The following is a 19,183-nucleotide window of genomic DNA, read 5'->3' as shown; positions in this document are numbered from 1 at the left end:
ACTTACGATTTCTATGTATAGTTTTGTTCTGACATTCTAATGAAACAATACTTCAATAAAACTGGCATTTGGCTATGAACATGTTGTTACAAAAATGGCATAGTTTCATTATCTTAATTTCATATTTTCTTAGAAACGAAGAATCTGTGAGTTTATTTATTTATATACAGACAATAGTATTCAATTTATAGATTGATTTTAGGAAAAATGTCAAAACCTGATTTGAGACAACACTCATTTTCAACAGTAAAGCGTGGTCGTGTATGCATACATATAACAATTTTGTAAACATGCTAGCAAGAAAACATGAAGTGGCCACAGAGCTCCCAAATCTCATGCTGGGCGGGATATCATAGTAGGCGTTTTCGGTGCAATAATTTCAGAACAAATTTATAGGAGTTGACCACTAAAAATATTACTGTAAAGCTAGTTTTAGTAAGACCCTCATTTAAGACTTCATTGGTCTGTGAGATATTTGTTCCGTATTAGCCCTGGTTCCAGGTATTTCAACGAAATACCGCTTTCTAGGTCATCGTCTGTTTTGGAGATCGCGGCTAACGAATGAAATAAGATTTTACAAATGTCAATGTAAAAAAACAGCAAAAGAAAAAAGACTTTGGCAGAACAATGTTGTTTATATCGTTAAGAGACGTTTATCCCTCGGACTACAATGACACTCAAAAATGCTTGCTTCATAGAAGCGGATAAATGCATATACACCAAAACTAACTACAAGTGAAACAGTGTTGAAATTTAGAATATTGAGCTTGCGCCTGTAACATGAAAATTATTTGCGACTGGAAATTGCCGTTGGGGCAAACATTTTTTGTGAAAATGTACGTGGGTTCAAATGTACGCGGGTTCAAATTAAGCGAGTTCAAATATAATATACGTTGGTTCAAATATACGCGGGTTCAAATGTCCGTGGGTTCAAATGTACGCGGGTTCAAATATACATGGGTTCAAATGTCCGCGGGTGCAAATGTTCGTGGGTTCAAATGTCCGCGGGTGCAAATGTACATGGGTTCAAATATACGCGGGTGCAAACGTACACGGGTTCAAATGTCCGCGGGTGCAAATGTACATGGGTTCAAATGTACGCGGGTGCAAACGTACACGGGTTCAAATGTCCGCGGGTTCAATCTATATGCGGGTGCTAAAATCCATGGGTGGAAATGTATGGGTTCAAATGTCCGTAGGTGCAAATGTCCATAGGTGCAATAGTATACAGGTGCAATTGTCCTGGGTTCAAATTACGGGTTCAGATGTACGGGTTCAAATGTACGCGGGTTCAAAGATAATGGAACCCTATAATACAGTCGGTTGATGGTCCGAACTTGTCCAGTGCCTTGTCATGGATAATCCAATTATGAAATGATTGTTGCCTCAAATCTTTCCAAGTTTTCTGATATTTTTCTGCTGCAGCTTTATATTCTAAATATGTACTTTCTCCAGCAATCGGAAAAATTAATGATTTCAATTCCGACATAGATTTCACTTCCAAAAATGATTGGAACAATGAATTTTTGCTAATTAAACATTGAGATTTATCGGTACCAAAGTTCTTACGAGTAACACCCAGGCGGAAGCCATTAGCTGAAGCTTCATGTGGGTCATTTTGAATATTACACCAAGCTATGGAGCTACCACATGGCAGCAAACCTGATTTCGCTTTACCAGGAAATTCTTTGTTAGAAAATAATAGCTTTGGCAGATGAACTTCATATGGCGAAGCTACGGTTATCGATGAAATTCTGTCATAAACAGCCCTTTTCATGCATTTCAGAGAATATGGAGATTTTCCAATGATAATTGAAATAAAATATAATGGTTTGGCAATATAATGTGATATCAATGCCCCAAGACAACCGAGGACATTCCATTTAGCAATCTTGTCACTGCATGACATTGAAATTGTTGTTTCGCCTCGGCCAGGTTTGTTCCTCAATGATCCGAGAATATGGTAATCGCATCCAGGTTCTAAAGGATCTTCCGGTTCTCCAGACACAGGTTTTCCTCCTGTTCTTAACACATCAGAGTATGACCTTTCAGTCATACAGTTTACATTATTCAGATTATTATCAGAAGAATTTTCAACCCGAGCATGTTTCGTTAAATTTTCCTGTTTATCTAATGAGAGTTTTCTTTTAGAAACTGGTCTATAATTAATTGTGTCATCTTTGGATGCAGATATAGGTATTATGGATGCGTCCCCACATGGAGTTTGACTCACATAATAGTGATATTGTAAATTGATTCTTATAGTACAGGTTCCATTCACTGGGCTGACCGAATTTAAAACAGTACTTTCTTCTCCTTTGTACACTTTCTTGAGTTCATTATACATGTATCTGAAAGCGAAGAACAAAAATGACAGCATGCACAACATATACACTGCTTGTCTATGCTGCTCCTACCATTATTACTTTAAATTTAAAAAAAATAGCACTCACCTCATGAAAGCGCGTCTAGCGATGACCTCAGCATGACTATCATGCAATATTCTTCCATCATTTTGCATTTTACTGGGACCAATGCATTTTGTTCCAGTACCGAGAGCAACCACTTTGAATGTCTTCGCATTCACCTACAACAATACAGTTTTCAAATTACAACTTTTGTACTTCTCTACCGAAGCAGAGTCAACTGAATCTCAGTAAAATTATTGAATTATTTTCCTATGGAGGTACTACAATCTATATCTTCAGATTTATTGCGGCTGAATGGAAAGAGAATTTACATTACACAAACTTGTGTATTGAATGATTAGGTCAAAAAAGATAGCATGCCTATCACTCACTGCTCATGGATATTGATAATAATCATAACCAATCTTGTATGAGAATATGGTTTGTGTGAATTCAATATTTAGGTATCCAGTGGCACTATGGACGAAGAACAGAATAATTAAGCAAAATTAAATTACCAGCAGATTGCTTTTATAAAGTTTGCCGCTTAACACGGAAATTCCACTGTGTTGCAAAGATAAACAGATACAGAGTTTGAAGACGAAAAATGTTAATATTCAAGTAGTACCGCCACTGCAACAACTTATTTTTACTACGAAGTAAGCTTTTCAAATCCTGAATAATATTTCTATACTGATAATATTAAATAAATGATAGCCTACTGTATCTATTTTAGGGAGCAAATATAATAATAAGGAAATAAAAGGGAATATACCCCAAAGGTAAAGAATACTACATATACGATACTCTACTTTACCAAAGTTACTTTAACATAACATGACACCAAACCAACACAAAAAGAAAGCAAAAATGCTATTCGTAAGTCACTTTTACAAAAATACCAGGAATACCCTTACACAGTTACACTTATGCATGATTATCTGCCATTTCAATATGTACATTAGTTATGAATAAGATAATGCTGAAATGCACCAGCATTACAATATGACTCGGTGCTGTAGTTTTTACGGTTGACCTTACACACCAATAACTAGATGCATAAATTCCAATCTTACATCTTCTTCCACAATTCCAGATAAAACTGTCCATTCTTTTCCTACAGCTGGTTTCCCCTTTTTTGGCAGAGATTGATATTGTGCCAAACACTTTTCCGCAATCAGATTACACATCTTTTCATCATCTACTGTTTGGTCAATTTCCATTTTAACTTTATTTATTAGGTTCAACTAGATCTAGATGAAATCGATAATTTTTAGCTTGAAGTTGACAGTACGCAGAACTGACAACAAACAACACATATACCAAACAACACATATACCGTAGCCTATACCGGTACCAGTACCGTATGCTGTAACAGACACAAGTTGCAAAATATAATACCGTAATGCCACATAAAAAGTATGGTGGTTACAAAATGAAAAACTCGATCTTGGATTGGGTGGTTCATGTCGATGTCAGCATGCTGCATGTAGACTTCCTCCACCATCGAACCATGCAACAAATAACTGACTACGGTACGTAACTAGGCCTAATTCCATACCCGGCATGAACTGGTGACCAAAAGACAGGCTGTGTTTCACCTTATGATTAGGCCGCATTATCGGATTTACTTTCTCCCAGAATAAATCCAATCCAAGTGACATAAAATCCTGCGGTCCTAATCTGTCAACAGTGCTGCCAGAACGTATATACAAAACTATAGTTACAGTAACTATTCTCATACCGTACCCTATGTGTACATGTACGGTACGGTAGCTAGCTGGCAGACAATGGTACCGGTACTGTATTCCGTTAAGTAGTCCGTTTTATGGGGTTGGGTCCCCCGGTCCAAATATGAAAACCCACTCTCTTGCCACGAAGGATTCAAGCAAGGACTGGGAAACATCACAGTTTGGAGGGGATTTCCCGCATAGCTGCGATTCAGCTTTGTAGGCTCGGGATTTTCCCGTCTATGGACCTTTCCCCCATATTTGGGCTTTGCTTTCCCCGAGCATCGACTTTTTTGTTTACTTCGTGACATTGGCCAATCAGCAAGATGCAAAAAGTGACGTAACAATGCTCTCTTTTCGCATTCACTCAGACACTTTCTCACTCAGATAGACTTTCAAGCGTGGTCGTAAACATTACCTTTTCGTGTTTTTGAACTCTATTCGTTAGTTTTTTGTTGTGTTTCGGAAACTTAAATATAAATCAGATAATTCAATGATCACTCTGTCTTCCTAGGAATTTCGATTTAATTGCAGTAATGAAAAATTAGTGTAGAAATATATGTGATAAACTAGGCTAAAATTCTTCACCCGTACCGTAGTAGTATATATTTACGCCGGTACTTTTAAAAACAGATTGTTGTATGCGATGAATCATAATGATGGTTTAAAAAAACCATACCCCATTTTACAGGCGCCAACTCGCAAAAGCACTCTTAAAATAGCCCCGAAAATTTTGCAATGGTTTTTCGGGGGTCAAAGGTCGGGGAGAGGTCTATTACCATCATCATTGAGGTGTTTATACACCTCAGTGTTCATTACTCATTCTAGTGTTTTCTGTTAAGCTTGCTGGCTGCGTGTTATTTTGATCTTATACTGTTTGCCGTTTCCTTTGTATATATTGTGTAATATACTTCGTTACTTCAAACAGTTGTCTCCTTGCCTTGTCAGGACATAGCAGTCATGCGCATTTTTACGATAAAGCAGCTAGCTACTCAATATTATTCTAAAAAATCATCACCAGTTTTGATAGCTTTTCTGGATACCACTAAAGCTTTTGATAAAGTTAATCATTGGTCTCTATTTCGTAAATTAATTACCAGAAAAATCCCTAGAATATTTTTGTCGTTGATTGTATCGTAATCAATCCATATTTGTTGGAGAGAGAAATTTATTGCCACAAAAACAAAATCAACACTAATATAAACAATAATAGATAATAATACAATAAAGAGAATATTTCATCAGTAATAAACAGCGATTGATTATTGTTTTGTGCGGGTCGGTGTGCAAGACCGATTAAGGTTATCTAGGCTCCCGACCCTTGTGTAAATGCTGTATATAAGCTTATCATGGCATAATATAGTACCATGGGTAAATGCAAATGGGATTAAATAAAATATATATAAGATAAAGAAATGAGTGAATGAGTCGGCAATTTAAAGTTATTATTATTAAAGTTATCAAGGGGCAATTTAGGATTTTGAGAGAGGTCATGTACCAATGTAATGTAACCGATCATGTCCAATAGAAGAATTAAGACAGTCAAAGATTTAAAAAAGGTTTTTTTTTATTGGACACAGACCGAGATCAAAAATTGAAAGATAGGGATAAGAAAATAATATCACAGATTCAGTAATGGAGTGCATGGCGTAAAAGTATCATTTGACTCATTTTGGCACCTTAATTAGTTCACATGAAGAAGTAGGGGGAAAATAGTAACAATCGATGAATATTGTTTAATTGCTACTAGCATTCATAAGTATTTATACATACCGGTACTTGAATAAGGATTTGAATATTTATGTATGATCCACTATTAAATATACAGCTCACTTGTTACACAATAATTTTAACAATAATCACTTGAAAACAATTAAATATTCATTTCTTACACGGTGGATTTTAACAATATAGATAAGTTGTTAAATTAATTCATGAAATGGGTTTATGAAAAGAAAGACAGTGACAATCACTGAATACTGTATATTGGCTCCCAACATTTACAAGGATTAATACATATTTGAAAAGGAGATGGAATATTAATGTATGGCCACAATTAAATATGCATTTCATTTGTTACACAATGAATTTTAACAATATAAAAAAGGTTATTAACTTATGAAATGAAAAAAAAAACAGTGACAAGCACTGAATGCTGTATAGTGGCTACCAACATTCATGAAGATATATAAATATTTGAATTAGAAATGTAATATTAATGTATGCCCACAATTAAATGTTCAGTATATCACTTCTTACACAATGGATTTTAACAATATATTGTTAAATTGTTGTTATATTGTTAGATGGGGTAGCAGTGTGTCAGATCCTTTCTCTGTCCATAATGGTACCAAGCAATGTAGTATCTTAAGTCCGTATTTATATGCTGTTTTCATGGATGACCTCTCTATTAAGGTAATTCAAGAGACCATTGGATGTGTAGCAAATAACAATATTAACAATCACGTCTTGAATGCTGGTGACATGTGTTGCATTTCACCTTCAGCCAAAGGCCTTCAACGTGTACTTGACATATGCGAAAAATACTCTATTGAACATGACATCTTATAGTCTACTCCAAAAAATCTGTTTTTATGTGTATCCAGAATAAAAAGTTTAGACTGAACAATTTCCCTGATATTAAACTTTGCTATTCTGTATTGACATATGTTTCGTCCACTGAATATCTTGATGTTTTCCTATCCAATGATCTCAAAGAGGATCTTGACTTGAAACGTCAGTATGAATCAATTTATTTTAAAGCCTATACAATTTTGAAAAAATTTGTCAATTGTTCCACTACTGTGAAAAATCTTTTATTTGGGACGTATTGTTGTAGTATTTATAACTGCCAGCTCTGGTTGTTTTTCAACAATTATAATTATAAAGTTGAAATTTAATATAATAATGCTTATCGAGTAATTCAGTGTGTTTCTAGATCTGAGAGTGTCCGGTATCTGGGAAAATTCCCTCCTCCGAAGCACTCCATAGAAAAAATCTGCGGTTGTTTATGAGGAGATCCAGGAATTCTAATAACATTCTATTACATTCTTTATTTGATTTCCAGATACTGTTTGTGACTGACTATCTCGAATTCTATACTTCACTTTTGGCCTCTTAGGTTACTGTATTAACTGTTTATTTGTTTGTGTTATTGGACACGTAGTGGACATAACGATCGTTTCAAGATTATGTTGTTGTTCTTGTTCTTTGACACGTTTTTAAAAAGTCGCTTTTCTCTTCGAATACTGGACCAATTGCTTTGAAATTTTCAGTGGTTAAAGATAAAAATTTTCTCCAGAAGGCTATTACTCTTTTTTTCGCTATGACGTCATCAAAATTATGTGACTCTACGTGTCCATATATTTGAGCATAGCTCTCTTGTTTTGTATGGACTGCAGCGGTCTGGAGTAATATACGAATTGAATTGAACATAATAACATTTGGCAGCGAAAATAACCAAATAGGGTAGCTAGGTTGGCTGACAAATAGCTAAAAACAGGTCGGAATTTTGTTCCCGTTTCAATTCGCGGGGGGGGGGGGGGGGGGGGCGGGCACTGCTCAGAGTTAACGAGGCAAATACCGCGTACATGATCCCTCCACGCAACAAATAATTTCAACATCCGTATTCTAACTTAATTTTTAAGTCATTATAGATCGGACCGGTAAAAAATTGGAATGACCGGAACAGAAGAGAATAACATATATTTGCGTAATATAATGCAATGTCGGGCACTCAATATGCTTCTAGACAAAAAGGCACACTTAAAAAAATTTCACACGAAGAAAAACTATCAAATAATGAGCCAGGGGGATCCCCCAAAACAGCGCTCTTGCTCCATAGTGACACCTTGTGTCCTATCACTAATTAATTAATAACTCGCTAATTATACGACATAATTCATCCAAAATCAATAGGCTACTGGTACGACATATGATAAATGCACATGCAAAATCTAGAGCAGATTCAATCTCGCTTTCGTGGAATATCGCGTGCATCTAACAGACAAACAAACAGATAGACAGACAAATACCTATCAACATACTTACCGATTAAAATCGAGAAGTAATAATACCATATGCAGTGCTGGGCACCCAACATGTGTAAGAAAGGCACGCATAAAACATCTCTCATAACAAAAATGTACAAGCCAAATCATGTACAAACACAATTAACTCTAATGAGAATTTTGCTGCTGTTTCGTTTCCGATACAGGATTGCAAACGAGGCCTCAAAGAAATTTCTACAACACGTTGCTCTGCAGCGCATGTAGCCGATTTCTTTGATTCGTTTTAATTAAAGCGAGTGATGAAAATGTTTTTTCGCATAACGCAGTAACTGGTTGAAAATACAGACAACAGTTTGATTGCTCTATTACTTAGCGATGGGTATTCGTTATCAAGAGATTTCCAAAATTGTGACAGTGATTCTTTTTTAAATCTGGACTGCAAACTAGAATCACAATTTTAATCAAGCGTTTTCTTTTCATCGGGTTCACCATTTTAATTCCACTGCAGTCGATCGACGCCTCGAACGAAATGAATTTATCTTACAAAGTCGTCGATAACTTGGCACCAGGCTCAAAATCCTACTGTGTCTGCTCAAAATACTGGAAAATATCTCTGCGGCTCATGCTCTTTTGTGCGTCTTGTGATCACCTGCAACGTCGCAACAAGTTCATATCTTACTGGAATATTATACTGTCCTCGACTGTTTTCTGGTTTAAACAAAGAAATATGCATAACGTTTTATATGGACGGTCATATTAATCAGGAAAAGCACGCAGAACAGAAAAAAGCAAGCGTGCCGATTCTTAGGTTTCTGAATCTCGTGAGATTTAATTTGGAGCACATTCGCGATGAATCGGAGCCAAAAAAGCGAAAAGTGTGATTACTCGTCGCCAAGACGACGCAATATGACGGCGGAAGAGAAATTGCGTAATAAACCAACGCAACCTCGTCTTCGTTGTAGCGATTGAGACGGCATGAAAATAACAAAACAACGAAATTTCTCGCGGACCGGCGGTTGGGAGACACTGGTTACGCTATTGCTACACACACTCGGCGGCGCGAAACGTTTCTAATTGTTAATTAAAGTTGATGATTATCTGCGAGATCCCAGTGTCCGGTTATCCCGCAGCGCAGTGGTTTTTAACCAAGGTTTCACGATTAGGTCCTGCCAGTGGAGTCGTGTTCAAATAATCAAATGCCTGCTAGGTTTGCCACTACACTTTGAAAATTATTTCGTTTCTCCCGTATTGCGCTTAATATTATATATATGAATTTATAGTTATTTCCGATCCCCTCACCCAATCTTGAACAGTCGCACAAGCAATATAAGTCTAAATTTCTATTTACTATAAGAATAAGCTCATGGTAGCTTTTACAAATCAAAAGTTGGTAAGTCATACTTATGCTAGGTTTCCAAATGATGCATAACACCAGAACATACGAAAAGCAGTTATTGTGGGTTGATAATCATGGAAGACAAGCACATCAAATTGCAGTACTGCCATGTTCCCAATAGACGTAGAATCGCAGTCACAAAGTCCTTGATTAGTACCACAAATAACAGGATATTCAATAGGATCTTGACAAATATGTTTGTGCAATGCTCATTAATTTAATATTTAACACACAGAATCATCAATCAAAGACCCATAACAGCTGTGATGGTCAGTCGCAATTTTTTAACTTTTAAAGCCCTTTCACAAATTGAAGACACTTTAAACAATGGATGATCAAATTCTGAACTTGCTTGCACCATATTTGTTTACAGTATACCATATTCTCACTTTTCAAATTTTCAACAGAAGTGCCTACACAAACATTAGCTAAATAACAAGTGTCATAAACCTATGGTTATATCATAGTAAATATTGGCAGGGCATGAATGCATCATTAACAAACAATCAAGCATCACAGTGACGCATAACTGTTTTATAACAAATCTAATACACTAATTTATACATATATCTAAAATACTTTTGATTGTAATATTGGTAAACAAAAATAACAGAATTAAGATTATGAAGAAGATCGTGGTGCTTTTGTTGAGCACCATTCAGCTCCAATATCAATCAGAGTGTTATATTGTATGGTAATGAATGAAGGCACAGGTATGTGTCAGTTCTAGATATCTAGAACATGTCATGAGAGGCAGGAGGTACAGCACTTCTTAACACCATCTCTTGCAAATGGAATGTATGAAATTGAATACCATGCGAAAGCTAGAAATTGCAGAATACAAAACAGAAGGCACAGTATTCCGATCTTCCACTGAAAAGGAAAGGGTATATAAATTATGTAAGATTAGATTGGAGAAATCAAGAGAACACTGCTCAAATAAATGGACTCGTAATGGACTAAAATAAGGAAAATCGGAATAAAATTATGTCCTAACCCTAACCTTGTACACATACTTCGAGAGTACCGTCTTTTCTGTTTTTACGACTATCAAGTATAATATCTGAACATTCGAGCTGTGTGGATATGTGCATAAATACAAGCATCATGCAGCCACGATTCGAAGTTTCAAAAGCAGAAAGGTCATCGACTTATTTCAATTTATCTTCGGTAATTACTTTTCATTGTTATTGTTGGTGTGAATCAACACCGAAATATTAGACCTTCATACATTTATGAGTGTTTGTGAATAATTGTTAATAGGAGTTCTGCGATAAGCCTAATAGCATATTAGTGATTTCACATTAGTAAATTGGTCGAAGAGCAATGCTATATAAAAAAAAAACTGATAAACTTACCCATAATCCAGCACAGAGCGTCAGAATAATCATCACCTAAGTAAATATGAATAAAAATATAATATATATGCCTAACATTGATGTAACATACTGTAACTTCATTACAAATAGCATGTATTAGGTGAATTTTATTCAGACTTAACTTCTAACATCATAAACAGTTGCACAACAAAAAGATTAATGAAATAATGCAACAAACTTTTGTTACATGTAGTTAGTGGTATTCTCCTGGAACATAGGTACCGTATTGTTCATTGGATTATTCTATGTAAGACAAATCTCAGGCATTTTCCAATAATTAGTATGGGATTTAGATATTTATTCCAGGGCAGAGGAATAGGGATGAAAGACTTAATCATGGCCTCTCGTCCGATTACAAGTCCATGTCTGGTATGGGATTAGTTAGTCAGTTATTTATTTCAGATGCATGGGCTGGATAGTGGAGGATTCCAGCAAACCTCTCGCACATAATTAATAATTATACAATGCACTGCCATTTTTCTGCACAAAGAAATTAACTTACTATCATAACTATTGTAGCAATTATTCTTGTTTCTTTGAACATACTTTTAAGCTGTGCCATTGGACCACGCAAAAATAGAGTGCTTGCAATTGCTGTGCAGGTACCGATCGAGTACAAGATTGCAAATCCTTTCGTGTTTCCAAAAAATATCAAAATAGTGCCCTGAAATAATAAACAACATGAGATACTGAAATTAGTATATTAGTTTTGAAAGTAGAGTTAGGGTAGAATAGCTGAAAGTATACCACTACTGCAAGGCAACAAGATTGCCTTCTAGATTACATATTAAAATTAAACAATTTTACCCAAAAATGCATTTAGAAACTAGATAAACTGCGCAGACAAATTTACTGCGAGTTAACCCTATCATGCAAAGCAACTCGGTGCATATAATGACAGCTTTTCTAAACCATGGGTCTGTAACTACTTTTTATTTGCCATGGTTAAAATTATAGTTTTCAGAAATGGCGATGTTAGAGGCAGTCAACCAATTGCGATGTAAAACCATTACATCAATATAATGATGGTAACATAGATAACCTGACACAACTGTCAGAAAAAGTGAACGACCACGTCATCTGTTGGGCAACAATTAAAATTCACTCTATCCTTGAATCAGCCACTACTTTATTCATACCATGAGTAACAAAAAACTATTGATGAAGGAGCAAAATTCAATTTATATTCATTTTATCAGGCGAAAATAAAAATTTGGCAGAACAAAACTGGGTCGCAACCCTTGGTCTTGAATCTGTATTCAAATTCAAGGTAATAGCTAAGAATTTACAAAAAAATCTCACCACTATGGATAAAAGAATCCCAATACCACAACAAGCAAAAAATCCTGTTAATCTTGTTTGCCAAGATAGTGATGGGCATAAGCTGTCACCCCCTGTAACCTGCAAAACATATGTATAAGTAAATGCTTCTTGTAGAAATAGTAAAGTTGTCGAACATTCAATTAAACAAGAATGTATATTGGGTGAAACTGATGAAATAAATATTTGAAATTTTCAAACATAATGACATCATGGAATTGTGTAAGTTTATTTACAAAAATTATTGGGTATACAATAATACATATACTTGATGGTATAGACCAGGAGCAATTCTACACTTATTGCAGGGAACCAGGGACAAACAGGGTTGTCCAGAATGGACCAAACACAGGGGACATGGATGTAATCAATGACCATATATTGCAACTGAAACTGCAAACTTTTGTGATACCAACGATTATCATGTCTGCAGTAAAATTTATATCAGTGAGGGATTCCATACAGGTTTACGCCATTGGCAATAATGAGCAAAACATTTTGTTCCATGGCCATTGATATTTATTAATTTGAAAAGAACATTACAGCATGTGTATAAGTTCTGCAGTATTTCTATATTCGCACAATCCTGATTCTTCTTATCCTTGCATTAGTATCATACAAGATACAATTGCTTTAAAAATTACATCGATTTAATGTCCATGTGGTTAAATAACTGATATGTTCACAAATGAAATATCAATACTAATATCAAATTATTTCCTATAGCGAAATAAATATTTCATGAAACCTTTAATAAAATACCACCATAGTTTATCACTCATACAATATTTATATTTGATTAGAATTGAATTCTTTCACAATTACCAGAAAACAACAATCATTTCATCCCAAAATTAAATCAGATATTCGATTTAGGGGCCATTGTATTATAACACATAATGTTATAAATTTGCAGTGTTCCAACAAACTAACTTTTCACTTGAAAAATCTGACAAGTATCAAGTTCGCAATATTTCGAGAATCAAAAAGGATGAAACAAAACATTTTTAAACTATTACATACAAAGTGAATGTATTTGAACAAATCAGAAGTAAAGAGACAAACAATACTGTGTTGTTATATTGGATTTTGTAACTGAGACAGTGAATGTCTACATAGGTAAAATGATGAGCGGAGTATAATAATGTCAGCATTCAATTTCATAGTTTTTCACATTCTATAAATGGGATATATCTATGCTGACCACTATCCAACTTTACAACTACTAATGCTAAACAGACAATAAAAATTCTCATCTGCAAATTCTTCCAAATATCACTTGAAAGAGAGATTACTCTAATTCCAAAGCAGGAAACAATTTAACAATGATGAGTTCAATTTAATGAAACAATTTAGAATACATATAGTCAAAACTCAAACATACATATAGTAAATTAGTAAGTCATTGTCATGGTGTGGGTTTTTGGGACATTGACATTCGCAGTGTCCAGAGAAAGACATATTGCTGCTAATTTTTTTTTTTTGCGTCACAATCCTATATTTACTAACTAATAGTGTGAGTGTGACTGATGTTATCCAAAATTGAACAAAGTGAATGCTTCGCCAATAATACAACCAAGAACCAACACAGCTATATACAGCCTAAGAGTTGCACTGTTTTGAAATAATAAGGTCCTATAGTTATGCAACGGAAAACATCTGTCGATGTGTCACTGCCTGCTTGAAAGGAAGGAAGTAAAGGAAGAGCACTACCAATAAAACAATGAAAAAACCTGTGATGCCAGTGACTAATACATACTCAACAATATCAACAAGCCACATAAATATGAAAAAGGATGCCTTTAACTAGAACCATACTACCAATAACGGTCACATAGTGTACATATATAAAATTTGATATAGCACATGCAAAAAGAAACACACATCACCACATATTGTCACTCACACTAGTGCTGAAATGGCATGAATATTATACTATTATGCACCAAGCATACAGCACAAATAATCACCTTGTAACAAGACATAGCTACCCATGTTCCTGGTCATATAATAATGCAATTTATAAATCCAAATAAGTCAGTCCTCGATATGATGGACGATATTAACTTTCTATAATTATTATGTATGAAGCGGGTCTAGTGTCATATAACTGAACAGATCAAATCCCATCCATGACATAGGCCTACTTTTATGATGGGAACTTACATAAGTTGTTTAAAATCAGCTTTGCAGTAATCTGTGACCATTGATAATTTACAAAATAGGGAAACAAAAGATAAATGTATTAAATCAAGTCATTTACAAGTAGAAAATCCAATTAGGACTTTATAACCAATGTTAATCAATGTACAAAATATAGAATAGAAACTCGATAAATAACGGCGACACATTGTGGACCTGAATGACAAAAAAACAATATTTAAACAATATTTGTAAACATTTGAGGTAAAGCATGATTTCCAAATTTTACTAAAAACTAATCTAATTTCCATTTTTTTGTACTAATTTCTTTGACCATCCCTAGCTTGTATTGTATATTTTCACTTACATTTCCGCCTCCAAGCATGTGAGATTCTTCATCCTCGTCTTGACCATTCAAAACTTTTCTCAGAGAATCCATTATATTTAGGAATTTATAAATTATTATCTATATAACATCCAAATGGTCTAATACGAAAAAGTTGAAATTTGAATATTTTATTCTAGTTTATGGCACAAATACCATATAATTGGGTACTCCTGGAGTATGCGTACCAAAACGGCGGACACAGGAATGTAGTATGTGTACCAGGTTAGGGTTAGGCCATAATTTTAGGTACAAATATTACAGGAGTCACTTGGCTAGTCCCCGAACTCGTAATAGAACTAAAATAGGAAAAATTGGAATAAAATTATGACCCATCCCTAACCTGGTACACATACTACGTTCCAGTGTCCACCATCTTAGTACGCATACTTCAGGAGTACCCATAATTGAACCTCTACTTGCATGCAAAACATAAAACTGTGATACTTTCTAAAACAATTACATGCACCAAAATCCTTCTTCCATAGGTATGATTACACACTACATCGGCACTACTTTTTAAAATATATTTGTTTCATTAAAATTCACATGTTTTACTGCAACTAGTTCAAGCATCAGTACCGTATATTATGGTCATAACGAGATTCAAAGTACACAAATTAATAACAAAATCATGCAGACAACTATTCTCCAAAACACACTAAGCATCAATTAAACGATGAATAATAATATATCTTCAACGAAGCTAAAAGCTTGACTGTATATCCTGAGAAAGGAAGTCACATAATAAACTGAAGTATTGATTATGATATTAAAAAGCGAAGACTCTTGCTAGAAGCCACTTGCTGGGTCATATTTTATTGGTTTTTTGATCATGATTATAGTAGTAGTCATGCATCGTATACAACAGTGAAACAATGTAGCTACAGGATACAGTATTTAACCTATTGGCAGAAGGAAACAAGTGCAAATAGATATATGTGTCATTCTATCTCTAGGGAAGTATGGTTGGTGCAATAAAATATATTGTCTTGGTATTCTACATTCAAATGCATGGGACAAGCACTACCTTACTATAGCAGATGCAGAAGTAAAAATATAGACAGGAGCTTGAAACTATTGTAGGGATATAGAATATTAAAAAAACAGAAGAATATCAACCAATTATGTCCATAAACTAAGGTTTAATCAAAGATATAAAATTTATAATTGGCAAGAGAAAATGGCCAATGTGTGAGGATAGAAAAACAGATAATCCTCACGACGAGATGTATTTATTGTAATGCATTCATATATTCCTACTTTAATGACGAGGATCTATAAGAAATGTAAACGACTTATTCAGCGCTCAGTTTAAGTCTATTATATTGATTAAAAATCAGAAATTCGCTTTAATACATCCATAAGATGTGCAGCTCGTAAATTATTAGTGCTCATTACTGCTACCTTGAAATGTATGTATCATAATATTCAGTCATTATATCTAGTTACCAACTTGTGAATCTGAGATGAAAATAAAACATAGTCACTATCTGATGAGATATGTTTTAAATATGGGTAGTTGCTCAAATCTCAAACTGCCCTGTTTCAGTATGATATAAAACACATATTTTCCATAAAAAAAATCCCTTAATATGATGAAGCAGAAATATGGAAACTAAGTATAAAACATGTAGGCATGCTACAAATGTAAATGAGTCTTATAACATCTCACATCCTGATGAATCATCATCACAACAGGTCAAAAATAGCCATAAAATAGTATTGTCACATGACCAATACAGAGCAAAGATATTAATTACACTAGCATTCGAATAGAAATAACATGACAGTATATGACATAATGACACTAATAAATTTTCAAACTGTTATTGCATCAAACAATTCGAAGAAGAATGTCAGTAGAATTACAGTCTACAATCCAATAATATCAAATTGAAAATTATGTGTTGTACTTCTTTAACCTAACATTTGAATTATATTGCTCTTGTGCAATAAGGACAAAATACTCAATCTGAGATATGGCAAAAAATTATCCAAAACATCTGAGCAAACTTACCGATGTAACAAGTCCAGCTTCACCCCCATCTTCATTCCCATTTAACACATTACGAAGTTTATCCATCCTTTGCAGTTAGATAATGCAAGACAGCAAACATGGATTGACAAATTACGCAAATTAAAGTTTTGTGCAGATTCATACAAAGTAATGACAAAATATTTTATTACTGGATTAAAGTAATATTAAAATAAAAGAAAAAATAGGTTAAATGAACATAACCATGCGGTGAGTAAAATTTGTTAATAGCCACAAATTAATGTAGGTTTCTAAATCTACATTTTTCAAAAACTACACAACATTTTCGCAACTACATCATAATATGTTATTGTGTAAAATTATAAGCGTTAATTACCATAATTATTTTGTTAAACCCATTTTGAGGCGCAGTTCTTACCACTTCATGGCAGCTCCTGCCACGAACGTACCACGCCGTCTCTTGCCATGGTTATTAGCAAACCGTGGCAAGTGTGTATATACCGCGGCGATGGCAAAAAGTACTGCCGTTACCGCGGCAGCTTTGCCATGGTTTCAGGGCATCTTCGGAAAATATTTACCGGTATGCCTTATTACCATGTATGTTGCAGTATCTGGGGTTTTTGTACTATGGATAATGGCAGGTGAGTATGGTATCAATGTGCCTCATTAGTGCGTTGCGACTTTGGTAATTTCAGTTACAGAGTCGTAAGATTTGTGAGCTGTTATCCATGCAAGCCTCTGTCTTTTAACAATCACTCTGACTTTTTGATAGCTAGATAGTTTGCCAGTACAGCAGTAGGGTAATGCCAGAATGCGGTACCGGTAATCTAGGTACCTTACTGCCCTATTGAAATAAATATAAATGAATAAAAATAAATGATTGATTGATTGATTATTTCTGTATCTCCAAATTTCTAGTATTCACGAGGTAGCCTACGATAAGTTGAATTATATTTTAATTTGGCTGTGTAGACTATGTGTACTGAAGTATCTACCAGTATCTTCATATATGTTTAGATCTTGAAACACCTTATTAAGTAATAAATGGCAGATACTTATTTTAAGACAAAATCAGAAAATTTTGATGATTTGTGCATAAAAGTGAATGATTTTTACCAATGCATACTATGTATCGGTGTATCATTTACAACACCAGGTGGCTTTCAACACCACCTGAAAACTCAACATATCAAATATGCTGTTCATATCATCAATGGGGATGAAAGAGGTATGTATACAGTATTACTGGTACAGCCTATAATTACTGAATATTTTCGTTGTGATGACTGGTCATTTTATAAGTCGGTATATCTTCAAATATTTTAGCTTTCATTATGCCCTGTAGAAGAGATTGTATGAAGCGAGGAACAAGTGCTTTGACCAGGAGTCACTATCATTGTCCCTCCTGTGAAAAAATATTTGGACGGAGAAATTCTATGATTGACCACAGGAGGCTTACTAAGAGTAAGGGTTAAAACTATTTTGTGGCTTATTTCTTGCAAATAGAGTACCTAGCTATAACACAGTAACTTTGGAATTTCAATGTTTTGTGTAGATTGTTTGGGTGTGATTGAAAGTGAAGAAGTCAGGGATATGGACATAGATTCTAAAAACAAAAGTTCAGAAAGTCTATGTGAAGGTAAGCTAATGATTGAAAAGATGTTCTAATGGATATTTAGCAAGTATTAGGTATTGAGTTGGTGTCCGCTTATAGATATGAGAGCATAAATAATTGTTTATTGTATGTCAAGAAAACTCGTGCATTGAAATTTTGTGATTTGTATCTATTTCTTTACCACTTTTACATGATTCATTTTCATTCGATATTTTTTTCACATTTTTAGACCTTGTTCGTTTACATACTTTTACTTTACAGGTACTTTCAACTTTCAATGCATACCTTGTGACAAGCGCTTTAGGCATCAGTCGTCATTGAGGCGACATGCTCAACTTAAACACAATGCAACTCAGCTTTTACCGAGCGTATGTGTTGACACATTCAATGGAATCTATATGGTTGCTCAAAGTGATTCTGGCCCACTTGCTCCAATTCATGTTCAAAAGCACACATTGAAACAAAAAATTATGTGCACTGATGACGACTGTATTTCAATTATCAAAGCCATTTCAACAGTCAATCCAGGAATCCAATGTCGACATTTGGACTCTATCTCTGAATCTTCAATTTTAACGACAAACAAACTGCAACTGTCATCGCTAAACCGACTAAGGGAATTTAATATATTGAATGATTCGTCGGTTCAATGGTGCAAAAATATGAAGGAAATCAGTGAAAAGGATTGCTGCACTCTTGTAGCCCTTGTTGATTTTTCAACAATGGGTTTCGAAACAAGAACAATCTATTTTTCCGTTTACACTGAAAAAATTCAATATTTTGCACCATTGTAGAGGGT

The 19,183-nt window shown here is 34.6% G+C and overlaps 3 protein-coding genes across 4 annotated transcripts; 1 reads left to right on the top strand and 2 right to left on the bottom strand.

Moving 5' to 3' along the window:
• Nucleotides 1-250: 250 nt before the first annotated feature.
• LOC120347765 (tRNA-specific adenosine deaminase 1-like) lies at nucleotides 251-3,742 on the bottom strand. The gene is made up of 3 exons (XM_039417850.2): nucleotides 3,485-3,742; nucleotides 2,454-2,587; nucleotides 251-2,351 (listed from the first exon to the last, which is right to left on the bottom strand). The coding sequence occupies exons 1-3, from the start codon at nucleotides 3,629-3,631 to the stop codon at nucleotides 1,292-1,294; spliced, it is 1,341 nt and encodes a 446-aa protein (XP_039273784.2). The 5' UTR covers nucleotides 3,632-3,742; the 3' UTR covers nucleotides 251-1,291.
• Nucleotides 3,743-9,475: 5,733 nt separating this feature from the next.
• Nucleotides 9,476-16,977, bottom strand: LOC120347773 (vesicle transport protein SFT2B-like). Of its 2 annotated transcripts, none has more exons than XM_039417861.2 (5): nucleotides 16,791-16,977; nucleotides 12,226-12,324; nucleotides 11,426-11,587; nucleotides 10,903-10,938; nucleotides 9,476-10,417 (listed from the first exon to the last, which is right to left on the bottom strand). In XM_039417861.2, exons 1-5 carry the CDS (start codon nucleotides 16,854-16,856, stop codon nucleotides 10,289-10,291), a joined length of 492 nt encoding a protein of 163 aa, XP_039273795.1. In that variant the 5' UTR covers nucleotides 16,857-16,977; the 3' UTR covers nucleotides 9,476-10,288. The 2 variants fall into 2 exon arrangements, with proteins under 2 accessions (XP_039273795.1, XP_039273794.1); XM_039417860.2 differs by lacking the exon at nucleotides 16,791-16,977 and adding an exon at nucleotides 14,753-14,922.
• Nucleotides 16,978-17,644: 667 nt separating this feature from the next.
• LOC144411650 (uncharacterized) lies at nucleotides 17,645-19,178 on the top strand. The gene is made up of 4 exons (XM_039414347.2): nucleotides 17,645-17,997; nucleotides 18,096-18,233; nucleotides 18,325-18,408; nucleotides 18,646-19,178. Exons 1-4 carry the CDS (start codon nucleotides 17,814-17,816, stop codon nucleotides 19,176-19,178), a joined length of 939 nt encoding a protein of 312 aa, XP_039270281.2. The 5' UTR covers nucleotides 17,645-17,813.
• The last annotated feature ends 5 nt before the right edge of the window (nucleotides 19,179-19,183 follow it).

This window comes from Styela clava, chromosome 11 (assembly GCF_964204865.1).
Source record: "Styela clava chromosome 11, kaStyClav1.hap1.2, whole genome shotgun sequence".
In the NCBI taxonomy this organism is placed as follows: Eukaryota; Metazoa; Chordata; class Ascidiacea; order Stolidobranchia; family Styelidae; genus Styela; species Styela clava.
Note: the sequence above shows the minus strand (reverse complement) of the source record. Positions and strands in the feature narration are given on the sequence as shown.

What these genes read in the sequence shown, in the direction of transcription:
- LOC120347765 (XM_039417850.2), bottom strand. Translation starts at nt 3,631, where the DNA reads ATGGAAATTGACCAAACAGTAGATGATGAAAAGATGTGTAATCTGATT. An exon ending in CTGGAATTGTGGAAGAAGAT is followed by an intron (nt 2,588 to 3,484) that starts GTAAGATTGGAA and finishes GTATTGTTGTAG; the next exon opens with GTGAATGCGAAGACATTCAA. An exon ending in GCTAGACGCGCTTTCATGAG is followed by an intron (nt 2,352 to 2,453) that starts GTGAGTGCTATT and finishes CTTCGCTTTCAG; the next exon opens with ATACATGTATAATGAACTCA.
- LOC120347773 (XM_039417860.2), bottom strand. Translation starts at nt 14,824, where the DNA reads ATGGATTCTCTGAGAAAAGTTTTGAATGGTCAAGACGAGGATGAAGAA. An exon ending in TTGCTACAATAGTTATGATA is followed by an intron (nt 10,939 to 11,425) that starts GTAAGTTAATTT and finishes ATATTTACTTAG; the next exon opens with GTGATGATTATTCTGACGCT. An exon ending in CGCTCTGTGCTGGATTATGG is followed by an intron (nt 10,418 to 10,902) that starts GTAAGTTTATCA and finishes TTTCCTTTTCAG; the next exon opens with TGGAAGATCGGAATACTGTG.
- LOC144411650 (XM_039414347.2), top strand. Translation starts at nt 17,814, where the DNA reads ATGGCAGATACTTATTTTAAGACAAAATCAGAAAATTTTGATGATTTG. An exon ending in CATCAATGGGGATGAAAGAG is followed by an intron (nt 17,998 to 18,095) that starts GTATGTATACAG and finishes CAAATATTTTAG; the next exon opens with CTTTCATTATGCCCTGTAGA. An exon ending in TTCAGAAAGTCTATGTGAAG is followed by an intron (nt 18,409 to 18,645) that starts GTAAGCTAATGA and finishes TTTACTTTACAG; the next exon opens with GTACTTTCAACTTTCAATGC.